Source organism: Balearica regulorum, chromosome 11, assembly GCF_011004875.1.
Source record: "Balearica regulorum gibbericeps isolate bBalReg1 chromosome 11, bBalReg1.pri, whole genome shotgun sequence".
NCBI lineage: Eukaryota > Metazoa > Chordata > Aves > Gruiformes > Gruidae > Balearica > Balearica regulorum.
In genome coordinates, this window is record NC_046194.1 from 21,722,507 (window position 1) to 21,741,911 (window position 19,405).

Below are 19,405 nucleotides of genomic sequence, written 5' to 3' on the forward strand. Positions count from 1 at the left end.
TGAAATGCAATGCCATGCTGCTTTGTTCTTATTCAAGCTATACTCTCCAGGAGTCAGAACAACTATAACCTGAGACCAGGCTTTAAATTTCATTTAAAACTCTATTGGGTAGAATTATATTGATGTAAAAGAAGACATTTCTGCAAAATTGTAGGCTGTTACAGGTTAAAATAATTGCAAGTGGAGAACTGCAGTTTAAAGAATACATCTCTTTTCTTTAAATGGACTTTAAGAAATATCTGTAGTTCTATTTCTAAACTACCTGTAGCGTAGCAGAGTCTACTGAAGAGTAAAATTCCCGCAGAGGGATTTGTGAGAATCTGCAGCAAATCAAGACAATCTGCATTACAATACTCTTATTTCTACTGAGCAGTCTCTCCGAGGAAATCCTGCAGTTTGTCATGTTGGTCATCACTGTAACACGGATGGTAGTATATTCATCTTTATTAAGAACAAAATGCCACCCAAAAATTCAGTTTCCGTAATTTTGAAGGGAAAGTAGGGGGTTTGATTGTACCAGGCTAGGGAGGAGGTTGTTAAATATCAGTATTCTAAAGATTCAAATTCTTTGTTAATGCCTTTTCAGTTCTTTGTGGGGCTTTATGCTTAAGGTTTAAGCATGTAATGGCAGTAACCTCTTCATCTGCGCTGTATAATTGAAGTTACCAGACCTTATTGTATACTGCTGCTTTGATGGTATTTGTTGGCTTTCTGCAGATAATGCTAACCTTGAGTCTTTTTTTTTTAATGGAGATTTCCCCAATTCCAGTCTATTAAAAGGGGAGTCATTGGTGAACAGCTCTCAGGCTTGCACTGACAAATGTATTTGTATGACGAATGTATTGTAAATTCCAGACGAATGTATTTGAAGTGGGACCTGATCTTTCAGCCGTTTTCTTTTTTTGGTCACAAACTAACCAGTAATAATCTCACCTAGATGCTCTCAAATCTCATCTGCCTCCTCTTAGGAGTTGTCAAGATTTGGTAGTCGTCTGTCTTTCTGTTTTTTTTCTGTTTTCTGTTTTTTTCTGTTTTTTCTTTCCTGCTTAGTGTATTTCATAGGGGAGACCCAGGAGGGAATTGGATAAAATGCATTCCTTCCTCATGTGCATTTAAAACTTTTGCCTAAAACAGTGTTTAAAAAAAAATAGAACAGATTCAAAAAATGAAGTTATGAAAGACTTTACCACTCTTTTCACTTGAAACCTAGTTTTATCCGGTTAATTTACAGTTTTTTCACTGGGCTTTCAGCTCTGACAGATGTCCCTGAATACAGTTGAGATCTAAGTGGGTATACAAAACATTTGGTGGAGAGTGCTGAAATATCTTTGTAAAGTATTTTAACATCTGCCATGATTATAAGATTGTAGGTCTTAACGTATTTGTTCAACTGCTAAAAAACTTGTATACTTTATTTTCAAATCTTCACAGTTAGAAGCAGTTTGAATTAATGAAGTTTAACAGTAAATTTTTTTTCTGATTGGTATGAGTGAGTGATGTAGCAATGGAGCATTAAGGAGACTTAGCAATTTTCTATTTTTATTAAGATTTTCAGTATTTTCTTATGCTACAATTGTGCAACTAAAAAAATCCTAAAGTTGGTCTATTTATGTATCTAGCTGTCTAGCTTTTCATGTGCAGAGGTGACACCACTGTTAGAGGAGATGCATTTGGGTCTTGGAGCTCTTTACAAATATATCTGGTGACACACTATATGTTCGGTTGTAAATATGGCTTCAGTATTTGGTTTGAAAACTCATATTGGTAAAGTAATTTGTAGTGTCTTGTAGACTGTACAGAAAGTTTCATGCTGCTGTGGCAAATGATAGGGTTAATGTAGATATTAAGCTAACGTTTATATTGCAAATGGGAAGTATTATTTAAATATTAAGGTAGAATTAACAGTCGGAAGATACAAAGGATAGGTAACTTCTTTTCTTTGACTTCACTAGAGCTTCAGTTTGATACATCTCAATTGACCTGGTGATAGCAATATGTGGGCAAGTTGGTTGTTTTGTAGTCCTAGTTCTTCATACTGCGCATTGCCAGTATCACAAAGAGCAAACAACCAGAATGTTGATGTAATTTAGTAGCATTGTGAGTGTGCATCAGGCAGCATCTGCTACTTGATTCATTTCCTAGTCCTGCCATTGCTGTACTGAGTGCTCTACCTCAGTTAAGTGCCTTTGCAGTGTGTGGTTTGTTTAGGATAGAAATTGATATTTAAAAGGAGCCAGTGAGAGAGACAAACTAACCCCGCAGTCCTGGGAGTAAGGACTCGATAGTATGGAGAATATTGTGCTTGAAGTTGAGAGCCATTTCACCCACACTAAGTGGTCAAGAACTAAATATAACAGCACAGCAATTTCAGAAAAAATAGTCATGCTATATAGATCTATGTTTTAATGCATATGGACTAATCGGTGTTCTCATGCTTTTAGGCCATGAATATATTGGTTCCCTTCATGTTTAAATATGCAGTAGACAACCTCAACCAGGCATCTGGAAACATACTCAACCTTGGTGATGCACCAAATACAGTGGCAACGGTGGCAACTGCTGTTCTCATTGGCTGTAAGTGGTATTCCCAAATCTGTTGGGAAGTGTTAACGTCCCTCAGTGAGGTATTGGGGTAGCGGAGCTTCGGCCCTTTGCGGCGCTAAGCATCTAGGATGGTTATTTCGTAGTTACTTCTGTGTTGATGTCTGTTTCTGATGTTCTGTGACCTTGCTTCTAGTAGTCCAATTTTTAAAAAATGAAATAATGCTTATAGAAATGATTTTTGATTATAAATCTACCCTTTCTTATAACCAGCTGCCAAAGAAACTGATTTAAAATGTGTGCACAATGATTTATAAATGAAAAATAGCATAAAATTTTGGACCAATTAAGTATAAATTACCTTTGAACTGAAATGTTGAAAATATGTAAAGAATGAGTCTAATGTAATTTTGTGCATGAAGGGAAGTTGGAAATGTAATTATTTTCATTTCGTAAACTTTTTCATCTTTTTTTTTAGATGGTATCTCAAGAGCTGGGGCAGCATTATTTAATGAAGCTAGAAATGCAGTATTTGGGAAAGTAGCTCAAAATTCAATCAGAAGGATAGCAAAAAACGTTTTCCTGCATCTTCATAACCTGGATTTGGCGTTCCATCTGAGTAGGCAAACTGGAGCTCTGTCAAAAACCATCGACAGAGGAACGAGAGGCATCAGTTTTGTTCTTAGCGCTTTAGTATTTAATCTGGGACCTACCATGTTTGAAGTGGCACTAGTCAGTGGAATTCTAGTAAGTGTCCTTTATTCGTGAGTTGGAATTGTTGCATTTAGGAATAATAATACATTGATTTTCTTTTACCAAAGTCTACTGAGCGTTAATAATTTAATTTACTAGGTGGTTATGAAACCAACTACTGTAAAGGAGAGCAATCTATAATTTTCAAATATTAGTTACTTTAAATTCACTTATTTGAAATTATTTTCACATTTAACACCTGTCTTCAGCCAGTGATACGTATGTGGATAGTTTTTAATGTTTTTCTTCAGAATTGTTGAAAAAAATGAAATCAGAAAGGTAAACTGTGCACACAAGCATCAAATATATCTGGACCAGTACTGAGGAAGCAGAATATAAATGTCCAGGAATGTTGTGTCTTAGTGTGTTGAGGATAGAGGAGGGAGTGGTTATTGGCTCTCTTCTGAATACTGGTCCTTTCTTATCCAGAACTTAGACGTGAGAATTATCTTTTGGAAAATAGTCTTCTCCTCCTTGCAGGCTTTAAGCTTAATAAGAGTTTAAAATCGAGCTTATAAACCACACTTACTGTCTTTGAAATCAGGGTCTTTGGATATTTATATGCTAAAATCTAAGTCTCTACTATGTAGCTTAGGCTAAATTAAAAGCAAGTCTCTTGTTTTTTCTTCTTTTTAGAAGGACTTAATCAAATTTGAATGTAACAACATGAGTTAAACCCCCTGTTGATACTGGGTTAAAGTTTATAACCTTTGGAAGCTGCAAATCAAGCTGGCTGTCAGCTAACCTGCCATGACACTTTAATTTTTCTTCTTACGGCTTTTCTCTCCTGATGTACCCTGAAGTAGAGAAAACGCGTCATAAATTGTTTTGCAAGGCCATTTATTTCTTCTGCAGTCTTCAGCTTTCTTTCAAAAGCCACCTAAAAAGCATGTAAACACATACTTACTTGTGCTAACAGCACAAATATCAGCAGCATCTATGTTTTATAATGTCAAAAACAACTTGCCAGTGTTATGCTAGCTCTTGGGTATCACATCCTACCTTTTTATCTACACCCTCTCCTTGCTACTTTCCTTTTGAGTTTATGCCTGTATTTAGTCTGAAGCTGTTCAGAGCAGGGAGGCACCTTCAGAGTTCTTGTCTCAGGCTAAGCTGTCATCATTTTGAGACAACAGTGACATTTTGAAAATCATGATGACTTTTTTCTTTTCTTTTAAATACTCTAGTATTACAAATGTGGTGCAGAGTTTGCTTTAGTAACCCTGGGGACGCTCGGAGCCTATGCAGCATTCACGATAGGAATTACACAGTGGAGGTAAGGCATGCCCTCAGATTCATCAGGGTGTTTAGAGTTGTCTTGGCCTGAACTCTTGACTGTATTAAGCCTTCATTTTGCAGGACGAAGTTTCGAATAGAAATGAACAAAGCAGATAATGATGCGGGTAATGCTGCAATTGACTCGCTACTGAATTACGAGACTGTGAAGGTAAGACCAGTCTTTACTACTAGGCTCTTTGTCTTCCTTCTGTCAGCCTGAGCAAAGTGAGTCATAAGATTCATCTTTTATAGGGCTGCATGTCTGGAGCAGTCGCCTATTTTTTAAAACATTTTTCATGTGAAGAGTACTACATGATACTGACAGAATAGCATGAAAGTTGTTAGTGCAACTTGAAAAAATCTATTTGCTAATAAAGAGTGAGAAGTTTCTTTCATGACTGAATTGCCTTGACCATCAAGTTCTGCAAAATGTTAACTTGGAGTCTGGATGAAGCTTCTCTTCACTTGTTTACAAAATTGTCTTCTGAATGTTAGTCTGCAACATACTGTCTTCTCAAATGATCATGTGTACTGTTCCCGTTACCTGTTGTAGTTTGTCGCGCTCTGTGGCAATGTTACCTCACATCTCTTACTTTTGTGTATATCGTAGTATTTCAATAATGAAAAATACGAAGCCCAACGATACGATGGATTCTTGAAGACATATGAAAATGCCTCCCTGAAGACTACCTCTACTTTAGCTCTCCTGAATTTTGGACAGAGCGCTATATTTAGTGTTGGCTTAACGGCCATCATGGTGCTTGCCAGCCAGGGCATTGTTGCAGGTAACTCATCTGTCTATAAGCTAAAAATGACTCTCCTTTACCTTAATTCATCCATAACAGAAGTGTTAATTTTAGTGAACTTATGGTTGATGTGATGGTTCATTTTGGGGGAGTTTTTGCTTGAGATTTTTGGGTATTTCTATTTCTGTGGACCTTCTACAAAGATCCTTCCTTTCTGTCCTGCTTCCTTCCCATGTTGGCAAGATTCTGAACTTTTCCCCAGCATGTATATACCCCTGCGCTGTCTCCAGTAGTTTTATTACCAGTGTCCGTCACTTTCCTTAGACTACCAAGGGCACATTGTTAAAAGAATTGTTTCCGTATGTTGGAGTTTTTATCTATATTTGTCTAATTTACTACATAAAGCTGGCCTATTTAGGAGGACACAGTACAAGCTGAATGCAGCGTCAGGATGAGGCTCAGCTAAAGCATGGTGATTTTAGAGTAAAAATAATGACACTTTAAACGCTGCTAGCATCCAGCTGTGTTTGAGGGCTAGACCTTTCTATCATGTTGTCCTTCTGGCATCTGCTTTGCTCTTTTTAAGAGATGCAGGACAGGAAAGAGATACAATGTGAACAGATTAGTCAGTAGGTGCAGTTTATGGCTGTCCTTAAGAAGATTTAGAATAGCCTTTAAGCAGGATGGTAGAAATACAGCTTTAAATCATCTTTCTGGACCTGTTTCAGCTGAACTGGCCAGACACTTACCTTTAGCTAGTGTGTCATCTTGAGTTTTCCCTTGATCAGCGTATTTGATATTAAGATGCCCAGAGGTTCTCACTGTATGTTTTAGCAGCTCTGTTGTATAGAGTATGAAGGTCCTCACTCTTCATCATGACAACTTTGATAATTTGGATTTGTCTGTAATTGTACTTACGATTGTCTTTCCTGTTCTTGCTTTCGTATATTAGTTCCTCCCCTTCTAAATTATTTAAGCCCCTTTATGTTTCTCTCAGTGGAATTTACAATCTGATGTTTTCCATTGATTTCTTGATATGCTGCTTGTCGTCTTTTCCAGGTGCTATTACATCTCTTTTTTTTTAAAGTGAAATCCATGCAAATGTCACTTATTTCAGGCACCTTCCTATACAAAATCTGATCTTCTGGGAATACATTTTGTTTACTATTCAAACATCTGGGTTTAGAAATGGGATAAAAGAAACTAGACTTGATTGACTTGATTTTGTTTTTTGTTTTTTTAAATCTTTTGGTGCTTCCTAACAAGACAACGCTTCAAGTCTCTTTATTCTCTCTCATCCATTTTGTCTTAAGGCAGCCTTTCTGTCGGAGATCTAGTAATGGTGAATGGATTGCTGTTCCAGCTTTCTCTTCCCCTAAACTTCCTGGGAACAGTATACCGAGAGACAAGACAAGCGCTTATAGACATGAATACCTTGTTTACGCTTCTCAGTGTAGATACCAAAATTAAAGTAAGTAGTAGCTTTTATTATCCTAAAGCATCTGGCTATTTAAGAGGCCTGTTTTCTGGCAGTACCATCGTTTCACCCTGTTTATTACCTTCTGGGCTTAATTTCTGTTCAAGGAAGATGTTGTGTAAGGATGCTGTTCTGCCTTTTCTTTAAGTGGAGTTAGTGTAATCGCAGCTGCTTTTTTTCTTGCAGAACCTTTCAGTGACAGCAACAGTTGCTTCATGGAAGCTGTGTTTGTATTGAGATTTTTTTATCTAAGTATTCATGCCTTGTGCTTGAATTTTTATTTGTAATTAATGATGCAGAATTTATTACTGCAAAAGAAGTTGTGAAGCATAGTGTTTACAGCAGAAATTTTTACCTTCTTTGAGGAAAAGGAGGAACAAACCACTTTCACTTGTGTGGTGGATTATAATTATTTTCAACACGTCCAAGCTGGAGTGTCTGTTTGCCTTTTTCTGAGCTAGGAAATGGACTGTTCAGCTTGTTGAACTGCTTGAGATACTTTCTGGGCAGCATATAAAGTGGCACTCTTCTTTTAATAGGACAAAGAGCTGGCTCCACCCCTGCAGATCACACCACAGACTGCTGCCATTGCCTTTGATAATGTGCATTTTGAATACCTTGAGGGGCAGAAAGTCCTTGCTGGAGTGTCTTTTGAAGTCCCTGCAGGAAAGAAAGTGGCCATTGTTGGAGGTAGTGGGTCAGGGTGGGTAAATGGACTAAATATGCCAATCAATGATGCAGAATTTTGTTTCTCGAATGTGATTGTTCTTGTGTTTTGCTTTTTAGTATGTTTGTTTGTGACATCAGTTCTGTTTGGAGATTGTAAATGGCAAACCAGGAACGTAACATTAGCTTCAATTATTTTCAATTTCAGGAAAAGCACAATTGTGAGATTATTATTTCGTTTCTATGAACCTCAGAAAGGAAATATTTATGTTGCTGGACAGAACATACAAGATGTCAGTTTGGAAAGTCTGAGAAAGGCAATAGGAGTTGTACCTCAGGTATGCCACGTCTCACTCTCCCCAAATAGCCTATCTCAATAGTAATTCTCAGTATTCGGACACTGTGGTTCACTGAAGGCCAATCCCGATGCAGTGGGATTCTCTAGTTCCTTTGAAAGTCACCACACTGCTTTTTTTGTTTTCCCCCAGGAAATACTATGTTTTTATGTGCATCATCATACAGATCCAATTTCTGAAATGTGTTTAAGCCTCTTCATGAGAAACTGCCTCCAGCTTTAAATGATTTAGCTTTATAGTTGATTACCACCCATAGTGAGTTAGCAAAGTGGTAAAAGTATGCATGACATACATTTTGTGTCCTAAATATATATATATTAATCCCCTTTTTGGGAAAAGAAATTTCCCCAAATACTTGTACCTTCAGGCTTTGTAGAAAAATATAAGCTATTCTGTATTCATTTCTTTCGTGGACTGGGGACAGTTTTAAAACTATTGTTCATGGTTTCTTGTTTAAAATATTCTTTCCATAACTGTAGGATGCTGTTCTCTTCCATAATACTATCTATTACAATCTGCTCTATGGCAATATCGATGCAACACCAGAAGAGGTGTATGCAGTAGCAAAGCTGGCGGGAATCCACGATGCTATTCTTCGAATGCCAGATGGTTACAACACTCAGGTTGGTGAACGAGGACTCAAGCTCTCTGGTAGGTTCTTAAGTGCACAAGTTCTTTGTGTCCCTTTTGCTACCTCAAAGTCCAATGCATGGTTTATTCCTCAGTCGGACTTGCTTTTAGCTTACTTATGTTCTAACATAACTGTAAGGCTAAATATTAATACAAAGATCTGTAGTTTAAGGTAGCTGTAGCCTACAAGATGTTTAAAGGAATGTATTTTCGGGGGATAGTATTGAATGAGTTGATACGTAACCACGTAGATGTGTTTAAAAATGACGTTTCTCGTAATCTGTTTGGGCAGTGGAACGCGTGTGAATAGAATTGGGAACTTTGCGATAGGCTTATATATAATGCATAGACCTTCCAAATTTGAGTTCTTAAATCTAAACTTTTAACACCTGAAAAGTAGGTGCTGGTTTGTTTTTGCTGTTGATAGTAAGGCAATGGGATATGGTGTTGCAGCAAAGCCATTTTGAACCTTGCTGAAATGAAAGGGCCTTCATGTCTTACGTGTTTCTTACCTGTGAACTGTGTAAGACGCAACATGAAAATAGTGTCTGCATATCTGCAAGCTATGGATTTATATTACACAGCCTTGGTACCGAAACAAAAAAAGCATGAGTTTAGTTCTCAAAGTCCCTCTGTATTTGGGTATAAAAATCTCTAAAACCTAAGTGTAAATTTATGGCAGTACAGTAGCATGGATAACGAGCCTGAGAATGAGATGATCTTTAAGGTCCTTTCCAGGTCAGCCTATGAAAACAGGCATAAGGAATTCTTAATTGCAGTGAGAACTTTATGAATTTAAATAGTGAAGTAAGCATTTAGTGCAGTTCTTACTGGTCTCAATGATTGATTCATCAAGAGTAAATAATGAAAAACAGGCTGGTTTAGCTTTTTCAAGTAGAATCCATTGTGGTGTTTTCTAATAGATGTGTAACATCCCAAAGCCCTGACTTTGTGAACGAAATGATTAACATGCTGCTGTCCCGAATATGAATCAAGTCGATATGTTACAAATGTAAGGAGAGACCTTGGATTTTGTTATTGTCGTATGTCTTTCAACGTGGATATTGTCAAGCTGTGAGTTTTGAACATGCTTTAAAGGAGAGAGAGAGAGAGTATATTAAAATAGACTGAGTAAATTGTACAATTCTAATTGCTGCTGAGTTCTGCCAAAGACAGTTTAAAATTTGAACTGCAGCATTATTATCAGCCTTTTAAATGGTTTATTAAAGCATGTACTCTCCTGATAGGAATGGAACTTAAACAATAACATAATGGTATTAAAAGGAATGTTTTGAAGTCTTGAATAAAACAAAGGAGGACAGGTGCACAAATGTGAAATGTTTGCATTGCATACCAAATGTTTAGCAGATTTTTAAGTTCTCAAATGCATCTGTTTTCCTGTCTGTAAAAGTTGTCCGAAGTTATTCTTGGGTAGATGTTGGCTGTAAGAATAGTGAAGGAATGAAACTAGTCTGAAACTTGGTTACGTTAGAAACCAACAGGCAGTAGATTGCATGATGAAGGTAGTTTTCAGTACCATGTTAATTGTGTTCTTTAATGAAATATAATATATAATGATGTATATAAAAAAGGGGGAAAAAAGAAAATTTAAAAAATTAAAAGAAAATTAAAAAAAACCCCAACCCCCCAAAACAGTCATGTCTGCTGTTGAATTTAGAATATCATGATTGTAACTTCATCCTTTTTTTTTTTTTTCCCCCTGTTCCCCCTGCTTCAGGAGGAGAAAAGCAAAGAGTTGCAATTGCCAGAGCAATGTTAAAGGAGCCACTTATTTTTCTCTATGATGAAGCCACATCATCTTTAGATTCAATTACAGAAGAGGTAAATTGGGATTAAAAAAATATAAAACTTAAGTGGTGTAATGATGTGTGATTCTGATGCTTTTTCCTTGTTCTTTTCCTCTTGGAAAGAATTCTGTTCTTTTTGCCAGGTTGCTATCACGTGTTTTCCTGGTATTATTATGAAGAGATCCTATGGCTAAGCCCTTTTCCGAAAGGCCTGAGCAGAGATACTGAGTCTCTGTCTACCGTGAGACATAGTGGAGTATCAACTCTGTCTCTGGGTACATTTTCTGTTTTACGCTCTTGGGATCCCATTCACCATTAAATGTTTGTCTCTTGAAGCTGTTGCAAATATGTCATGTGGCCATGAAGTGTGAATTTTTCCAGTCCACTTTAAAAGATGTTTAGATGACATCTAGCATTCATTAAAAATATCTTAAATTCTTGTGACATCATGCAAAACAGAAAACCTCTTGTTTGTTGTGCAGCATCTTTCTGGTATGCAAATCAGGTAGGTGTAACCTGCAGTGCTGGTGTTAATTTGTATTCATTTCACAGGAAGGGCTGTGAAACATCAGAGCGTTGTGACATAGATGTCATGACACTACCACAGTAACTGCATCAGGCTTCATAACTACGTCTTTGGTTAAACACAAAACTCTCGGCACCAGCAGTAATTTCGCAAACTAATGTCATCAAAAACTAGAGCTAGAGTTGTGTTTGTGTTCACTTATGCAGATTATTGAGCGAATTTATTGACCTGTAATCGCTAAATTACTTTCATTTTCTGGATACAAAGAAATCAGAGTACAAATTGTATGTCTATATAGCACAGCATTCAAATATAGTACAGCTTCCTCGTTGGATCAGAAATGTTCATTACACGCAATTCTACAGAACACTACTTGGATTCTTTCTTTGATTTTGCTGTATTTATTGCAGGAATCATAAGCAAAGCTGAAAGTTTCACAGCAGAACTGCACTTTAAAGACAGCAAATGAAAATGAGTCCTTTCCACAAAAGTATGTCTGGTAATAGAAATGTTTTCTGACAAAGGCAAGCGTTTTTCAGGAAAATAAAGCGGACGCTTCACTTACTGTAGTGAGGGCACCAATTCCCAGTTAATGCTGCTTGCATTTGAGTGCAGGTTGGGAAGGTGGAAGACTGCTCACAAAGGGAGCAGTGGATAGATAGATGATTCCCAGGATTGCTTTACATTTATGTTCCACACTGGCGTGATATTGAAAGGGATTTTTTTTCTTAACTTTCATTGATTGGAAAGTATTATTATGATGATGATTTGTTGTTTTCATGTGCCTTTACTGCTGTTTATATTGCTTTTGTAGCAGGGCTGCACAAGGAAGTTTTTCCTGAAATCAACTAATGCTTCTTTTCCTTTGTCCCTTGGGATATCTGCATTTTTCTGTGAATAAAGGGGGTTTTGCAGTTGGAGGACTTTATCAGAGCCACAGATGTTTCATGCTTGGGATTCTTCTGTTTCTTCTGTGGGTACTCATAGCTGTTTCATATTGTAAAGCTGTAGCAATACTGGAGATGCTTCTCAAAACTTACTTAGAGTAATTTGCATATTTCCAGAAACCATTTTCTTTCTCTTAATACCACCTAGGAGTAAGAGTTTGCCTCTGTTTTAATCTTGCAGAATATTCTCAGTGCCATGAGGGACATGGTGAAACACCGAACATCAATTTTCATTGCTCACAGGTTGTCAACAGTAGTTGATGCAGATGAAATCATTGTGCTGGATCAGGTGAGGTGATGATCACCCTGCGATGTGTCATTTTCACATAATGTCAGCGTTTGTTTTAGAGACTCCGTGTGTCTGTTTGGAAATATTATACTCCCACCAAGGCACTGAAAGCTCTTTCTTTGGAAATGAGCCATGTTAAAAAATTCTAGCCAAAGCTTTGCTTTTTATATATTTCTCTTCTTTGCAACTAACAGTTTATCAGTTGCAGAAACTTGCATGTGCAACTCTTGTATGTTGCATTTTTACTTCATTTGTATAGTTCATTTAATTACATGTTCTTTATATGGATTATACTCTGGGGACTGGCTTAATTTTGCATGTTTTTAATCTAATTTATTACATGCTTCCGTCAGATTAGGTTTCCTAATGTGTTCCCCCAATTTACGCTTCATTCTCATTATTCAGTGAGTGTCTATTTTTCACATACATCCATTGTTTTTCAGTGGCAAGAGAGAGGACAGCATGTTCTGTTTCCATGCAGATAAAGCTGTTGTAGGATTGTTCAATCTAATTATGTTATAAATCTGAACACCGTTCTCTATTGTACCTGTAGAAAACTGTGATTATTCCCTTTCTGTATGCTTCTCTAAGAGAAAAAGAAGGAAAAGTTTCAACATTTGATCTACTAATATCACTATTCAGCTGTTACCTCATAGCCAGTCTGTCCTATGTCCATTTTCTTCCCTATTCCCCATATCTAGCTATAGATTTAAAATAAACAATGTCCTTATTATAGCTTCATAGTTACTCTTTTAACCGATAATGCTGAAAATGTAGCGCTCTAATCTGCTGATAATAGATGTTAAATTTATCTCTGCATTCAATTTTTCAGTTGCTATTTATATGCTTGTGATCATAGATGTATTTAGTGACTAAAATATGCATATCTAAAAGAAAATAAATTATTCTGACAGTACGTTAAATTATTTCATAGGGAATTAGAACAAAATCTTATGAAATGGTGACATTCATGTCTACCTTTGCTATACAAATCTTAGCTTCATATGAATCTCAAAATGAAGTAGTGGAATAAATCACTCATAACTGCTCTGTGGAGTTTTTATTTGGTTTTGATCTACTTGTTTTTTCTGCTTTTGCTGAAAAACCATTTCCTAAGGTGTATCCTTTATGTAACTGCATGTTAAAACATCTTGCAAATGTTTTTTAACATGTTATAAGGCAATCTGCGACTTTTTGTTTTCAATGGAAGTTTTCACAGCTTCCTAAGAGTGTGTTTTGTGTTACAGTGTAACTGTTAAATTAAAAATAAAAGCACAACCTAAAACTGTAAAGCAGCTAGGGTGCTCGCTTTCATGAATGATGTTAGTGTAATGAAGATTGTGAATGAGGAAGGCGGCAGCGTGCGTCGCGCTTAGTGCCCGACTGCTTCATGAGGCATCATTGACGTTTGCTCAGCAGAAAGTTGCCTCTTGTTGTCCCAGCTTGATTGATGAGCACGGTGTTAGCAGCCAGATAAATAAGGCTCAGTAGTGAAGATGAGACGAGGTGATTGTGACTGGTTTTGCTTAGCAGTGGAAATCCAGCATCACAATTTCAGCACCTTTGCCTAGGTAAAATCCGAATAATTCTTGAGTGAAGAAACAAACTTTGTATTAATGATATTGATCTTAATGCTGTGAAGCCGAACAGAGAAGTTACATTTTTTATGATTGTTCGAGAGTATTAAAAACGGCCATAATTCAAAGGCCTTGTCTCTACTATAATAAACTCTCTAAATTAACCACTTAAAGTTTCTAAATTCTGCAGTTATGTTGGTCAAGTGTGTATTTGGTCCGATTCCACCAGCATGACTAGTAATAGAAGTGACAAGACCCAATTTTTTTCCCAGCATGTTCATCAGCAGCTGTCACAAGGAGGTAGATTTAATTGTAGATCAGAATTTAGAACTAATATAAAATCCATGTAGTTGTCCGTATAATGCTGGTTTTTACCCAAAAGGAATAGCTGGAGAATGAATACATTATTTTAATTTGAAGCCAGTAAATGTGCATCTCAAAGTAAAAAGATGAGTCTGGTTTTTTGAAGAGTAGTGTTGTTTCACTGTCTGTAAGATTTGAGTTCTCCTCTCCAACTCTTCCTGTTTCCACAATGATAGTCGATCATTTCTGCTCTTGAGAATAGCAGGGATGAACTGAATAGCTCACTTGATTTTCATGATGGCAACTGCAATGACACAAGTTACTGAGCACCCATCTAAAAGCACAATTTACACTAATTTTTTTTTAAGATTTGATTTTTTTAAATGTTTCGTTTATCTAGTACAAATCCCTCTCTGTGTGCTCTTCTCTTCTAGCTTCTTAGTGCAAGTGTGTTTGTTATCAAGCAAAGACAAATACATGTTTGTTTGGGTACATTCACGTGACTTTTGCACTAGTAGTTTAACACCTTGCTCGTCATATAGAGGTGTACGTTTACTTTAAAAAGCTTTTGCTGTTTAGATGGTAAAACTTTCCACGTTGGTGGGCTTTAAATTTTGTCCAGATGGCCAAAAGGCACCTACGTTCCCATCAGATTGAGAAGAACTTGGCTCCTTGTTTTCAGCCTGCAGTGTAACACACAAATCAGTGCACCACATATTCACATCTTTCACTGCTGTCCCAAGCTCCTTCTCCTTAATAATCACTGTAATCTATACTGTAAAACTGTGGCCCACATGTTGGCAGCATTTATATTCCTAAAGATCTGGTAATACTGATTACTGACTTACTCCCCTTCTTTTACAGGGTAAAGTTGTGGAACGTGGTAGACATGCAGACCTCCTTGCAAGTCCTAACAATCTCTATTACGAAATGTGGCATACACAGAGCAGCAAAGTACTAAATAGTCAAAACGATCGAAATTGGGAAGAGAGAAATAATCGGATGTCCAAAGAGGAGGAAAGGAAGAAACTAGAAGAAGAAATTACCAATAGTGTGAAAGGCTGTGGAAACTGTTCGTGCTAAGTATGATCCTGGATTAATCTTCTCTAAACAGGTTAAAAATGCACAAGATTACAATGAAGTGCAGCTCTTGTTTCTAAGTCAGCGTTCAAAAACTTCCTGGGTTTTGGGGTTTTACAGTATCTCAGAGGGACGTAATTTCAACCAAAGGAGTTCTATTTTTACATCTTTAGAAATCTCTAACATTCAGTGGCATCTGCAAGAGCTGAGCTTTTTCAAAAACTTTAAACTTCTCAAGAGTGTAATTTATGGCAATTTTTAGGCATTGATAAATTCTCCTGGTAGTTGCTTGAGGTGGATTATTAAATTGTAAACAGATTTGTCCTTGATTTACATTATTTTTCATCATTAATCGTCGATAAATATGTCATGTTTTAATTGTAATTGGGCTAATTTGAACTCATTTGCTAGTGAGGAAGATGCAATTTAAATTGTTCAGCGCTGTTCTGGTTTCAAATGTTCTTCCTTGTAAAGAAAAAGAAAAGTCTCAACAAAATATTAGAGGCTTCTAATAGCAAACTCAATATTGGAATTATCCATCTCACCCTTCAAAAACACCTTTCACAGTGGACTATCAGGAAATATATTGGTATTCTGAAAGAAAACAAACAGTATTTTTAAGAGCTGGCAAAAATATGGACTTGACAAAGTATAGTGTGACTTTGCAGAAAACAAAGTGTTGTATGTAAATTTGAAGAATCAGAGGTTTTCCTTAAATGAAAGAATCCGAGTTGAGGATTGTGTATCTTCAACATCTGCTGTAGTAGTCAAAGCGGAACGCAGTCACTTTTTCTATTTCAGTTGTGGTCTTAGGGAGCAATTAAGATTCAATAAAGACTTCCATAAATTTCTATTATGTCATTAATGTACGAGAAAATGACCTGGATAATGTTGAAAGCGTTGCTATAATAATCTCCTCATTTCAATAGTCAAAACTTCTTCAGTGTCAAGAAAGCTCTGTCTGTGAGATTTGCAGGACCCTTCAGGTGTATTGGGTTTGCACGGCCAGGTTTTGGTAGCAGGGGCGGCTGCTGTGAGAACCTGCCAGAAGTTTCTGCCATGTCCGACAGAGCCAGTGCCGGTGGCTCCAAGACGGACCTGCTACTGGCCAAGGCTGAGCCCGTAAGCGATGTTGGTAGCCCCTCTGGGATAACATAATTAAGAAGGGGGACAAACCTGCTGTGCAACAATAGCTGGGAGAGAGGAGTGAGAATATGCAAGAGGAACAAATCCGCAGGCACCAAGGTCAGTGAAGGAGGGGAGAAGGTGCTCCAGGTGCCAGAGCTGAGATTCCCCTGCAGCCCACGGAGAAGACCATGGTGAGGCAGGTTGTCCCCCTGCAGCCCATGAAGGATGATGGTGGAGCAGATATCCTCTGGCAGCCTGTAGAGGACCCCATGCTGGAGCAGGGGGGTGCCTGAAGGAGGCTGTGACCCCGTGGGAAGCCCGCACTGGAGCGAGCTCCTGGCAGGACCCTTGGACTCATGCGGAGAGGAGCCCGCACTGGAGCAGGTTTGCTGGCAGGACTTGTGACCCCATGGGGGACCCACGCTGGAGCAGTCTTGTCCTGAAGGTCTGCACCCCGTGGAAGAGACCCACACTGGAGGAGTTGGTGAAGCACTGTAGCCCATGGGAAGGACTCGCATTGGAGGAGTTCATGGAGGACTGTCTCCCGTGGGAGGGACCCCACGCTGGAGCGGGGGAAGAGTGTGAGGAGGAAGGAGCGGCAGAGACAACGTGTGATGAACTGACCACAACCCCCATTCCCCATCCCCCTGTGCCGCTTGGAGGGCGTAGGTAGAGAATTCAGGAGTAAAATTGAACCTGGGAAGAAGGGAGGGGTGGGGGGAAGGGGTTTTAAGGTTTAGGTTTCATTTCTCATTACCCTACTCTGATTTAATTGGCAATAAATTAATTTCTCCAGGTTGAGTCTGTTTTTCCCGTGACGCTAATTGGTGAATGATCACTCCCTGTCCTTGTCTTGACCCATGAGCTTTTCGTTAGATTTTCTCTCCCCGTGCAGTTGAGGAAAGGGTCACCGCCCCACAACAGGATTGTATTTTTAGATGTTATCTCTTTGGGGAGATTTACCATTGTCTATTTATCACCAGTTATTCTGGTATGATTCTTCATGTTGAATTTAAAAATAAAAATCTTTCTCTTGGATGTTGAAAGATAACTTTTTTTCCTGGGGAATTATACCAGTATAATGACACTGATATAATTATCTTTGTAAATCAGACACACGATTTCTCAGTGTGGGCACTGGCAAAGCACTGAATTTGGTGCTTCTGGCAATTTAGTTGCAAATAGTGTTTATTTTTTTGTGTTATAGCCTCCCCTGCAACTAAATATAGGAACAGTAACTTAAAGGGAGTGAAACCTTTGCTATCTTTTCTGCTAGTCACTCATTTTCTCTCTATTAAAATGATGGGTGAAAAAAAACCCCAACCTGGCATCAATCTCCAGTTAAAAATTACTTTTAAAAGTATGTCAAATGCAAGAACTTTTATTTTCATCCTTGGAATGCAGAAGCAAAGTGAAGCCTTGTTAATGTAGTGGCAGTTCAGCTTGCTTCTAGCTTACAATCTTCCTTTTATTTTCACTAATTGTCTCCTTTTTTAGTTTCTGACAGCAGTAGGGTTGATTATAAAGGTGCAGCTATCTCTGAACTACCAGAAAGAGTTAGCAAAGGTTTATTAAAAAGCCTTTTTATGAGGCATCTCCCTTTCCCGTATCGTGGCTAATAAAAATACCCCAAACAACGTGTCATCCCTCTCCAATCCCTCCCTGCCCCGCAAGAGCTAGTTTTTGGAATTAAATCATTTGTCCGCTATTGCGTGCAGCAGGTAACGTGCAAAGGCTTGAAATAGTAATATTGCAATCCTGAAGATTATTTTTTTCCCTTTGACACAAGTATTAGAAATGTTACTGGTCTGAAAGATGGAGGAAAGGGTTTTTTTTCTCAGTGAACATTTGTCTGTGTTTTGCAGGGCTTAGACATCCTTGTGATCGTCTGCAGAGAGCACAGAAGCTACCGTTATCTTGTAACGTCTGCAACCAAAAGCCATTGTAATGCCAGATTTGGTTGTGTTTGGGAAGGGAAGCTTTCAGCTGAGCAAGTGATGACACAAAGCTGATGCATTTTATCACAGGGGGTGGACTTTGCCAGTACTGTAAGAGCCTTGGGCATTACAAGTTTGGCATGAGGACCGTTTTCAGACAGTAAATACCAGAAATGATCAATGTTTCTCTACATCCGTAAAGGGTTTGATACAGCTATAAGGTCATTACCTACCTCTGCCATCATTTTTGATGCCAATCAACCCAGCATTGTCCAACTTTAAGCAAACTGGATGATGGGAGGTAACTCTTCCCAGAGGCGTTTCCTAAAAAAGGAGGCCAGTCATACAGCCCCAATATGTGTTCTAAACAATTGCAGTGAGTTTCTGGAGATGACTGAAAACTTCCCATGTTGCTAGATAAACATTTCTGACTTGTGTGTGGCTTTATTTGAAGGAACGCTCTCTGTGCCTCTCTGTCTGCTCCTTAGACACGGGCTACAAAAATCTACTTCACCGTTGTAAATTTAGCAGCTACGCGTGAGAAATGGAGAAAAGAAGAAGAAAAAATAAAAAGGCATCCATACCACTGAGAGCAAAAAGGTTTTTCTCCCCCCCGGCATTGCTTTCCCAAGTTAAATGGGAAGAACTTCCTATAGAAGCAGGAAAAGGCATTGCAGAGCTGAACGTTAAATGAGCAGGATCCTCCACTGCTGCAGCCTCGCACGATTTGGTCAAGCGGAGGCAAGAACAGAAATGCTGAGTGTTAGGTTTTGTTTGTGAGCGGGCATCTCGGAGAAGCAGTAGCAATACTTGGTGATTCTCTTGTCTGCTAGAAAGTAAAACTTGTGGTCTCTTTTTTTTTAATTTTTAATTTTAATTTTTATTCATATACTGTGACTCCAGAGTGTCACCATTTGAAGCAGACGTTTAGAACACCAGATGGGAGAGTCACAGCTTTGGGGAGCTTCACTTTAGTGCACTGACTCCTAAGACCATATATATATATATGGCATCTCTTTAAAAAGCCCTACAGTTTCTTGCAGGGAACGGATTTATTTTGGAGCTCTTTCACCATCTCTGTGGATCTTGGTAATTCTGCTCTTCTGTAGTCCGGAACATCATTTTTCTAAACAGCAGCTTTTCATATTCTGGACCTTTAGCTGGTGGTTTTTCAAAATTTAAGTCACCTACTACCTTTATAAAATCTTTGTCTGCAATTTTAGAGTGGAAAAAGCCATTTAATTTTTTTCCCCCTTTTCATTCTCTGTTTTTAAAGGAAACATGTTTGTGAAAAACGGATGTTAAAAAGGGGCTGTTTCTTGCAGTGTATAGTCATCTGTTAACTGTGAATGTAGAGAATTTA

The 19,405-nt window shown here is 38.1% G+C and overlaps 1 protein-coding gene across 1 annotated transcript in view; it reads left to right on the top strand.

Annotated features, from left to right (window-relative positions):
- The window catches only part of ABCB7 (ATP binding cassette subfamily B member 7), a 36,013-nt gene extending 18,857 nt beyond the window's left edge, over positions 1-17,156 (top strand). Inside the window, exons 5-16 of the mRNA XM_075763683.1 lie at positions 2,442-2,574; positions 3,020-3,288; positions 4,482-4,570; positions 4,654-4,741; positions 5,183-5,357; positions 6,632-6,789; positions 7,335-7,498; positions 7,670-7,799; positions 8,297-8,468; positions 10,186-10,289; positions 11,910-12,017; positions 14,762-17,156. Of these exons, the coding sequence (XP_075619798.1) occupies positions 2,442-2,574; positions 3,020-3,288; positions 4,482-4,570; positions 4,654-4,741; positions 5,183-5,357; positions 6,632-6,789; positions 7,335-7,498; positions 7,670-7,799; positions 8,297-8,468; positions 10,186-10,289; positions 11,910-12,017; positions 14,762-14,980 (1,809 nt within the window). The 3' untranslated portion in view covers positions 14,981-17,156. The remainder of the gene's footprint in view (positions 1-2,441; positions 2,575-3,019; positions 3,289-4,481; positions 4,571-4,653; positions 4,742-5,182; positions 5,358-6,631; positions 6,790-7,334; positions 7,499-7,669; positions 7,800-8,296; positions 8,469-10,185; positions 10,290-11,909; positions 12,018-14,761) is intronic.
- The last annotated feature ends 2,249 nt before the right edge of the window (positions 17,157-19,405 follow it).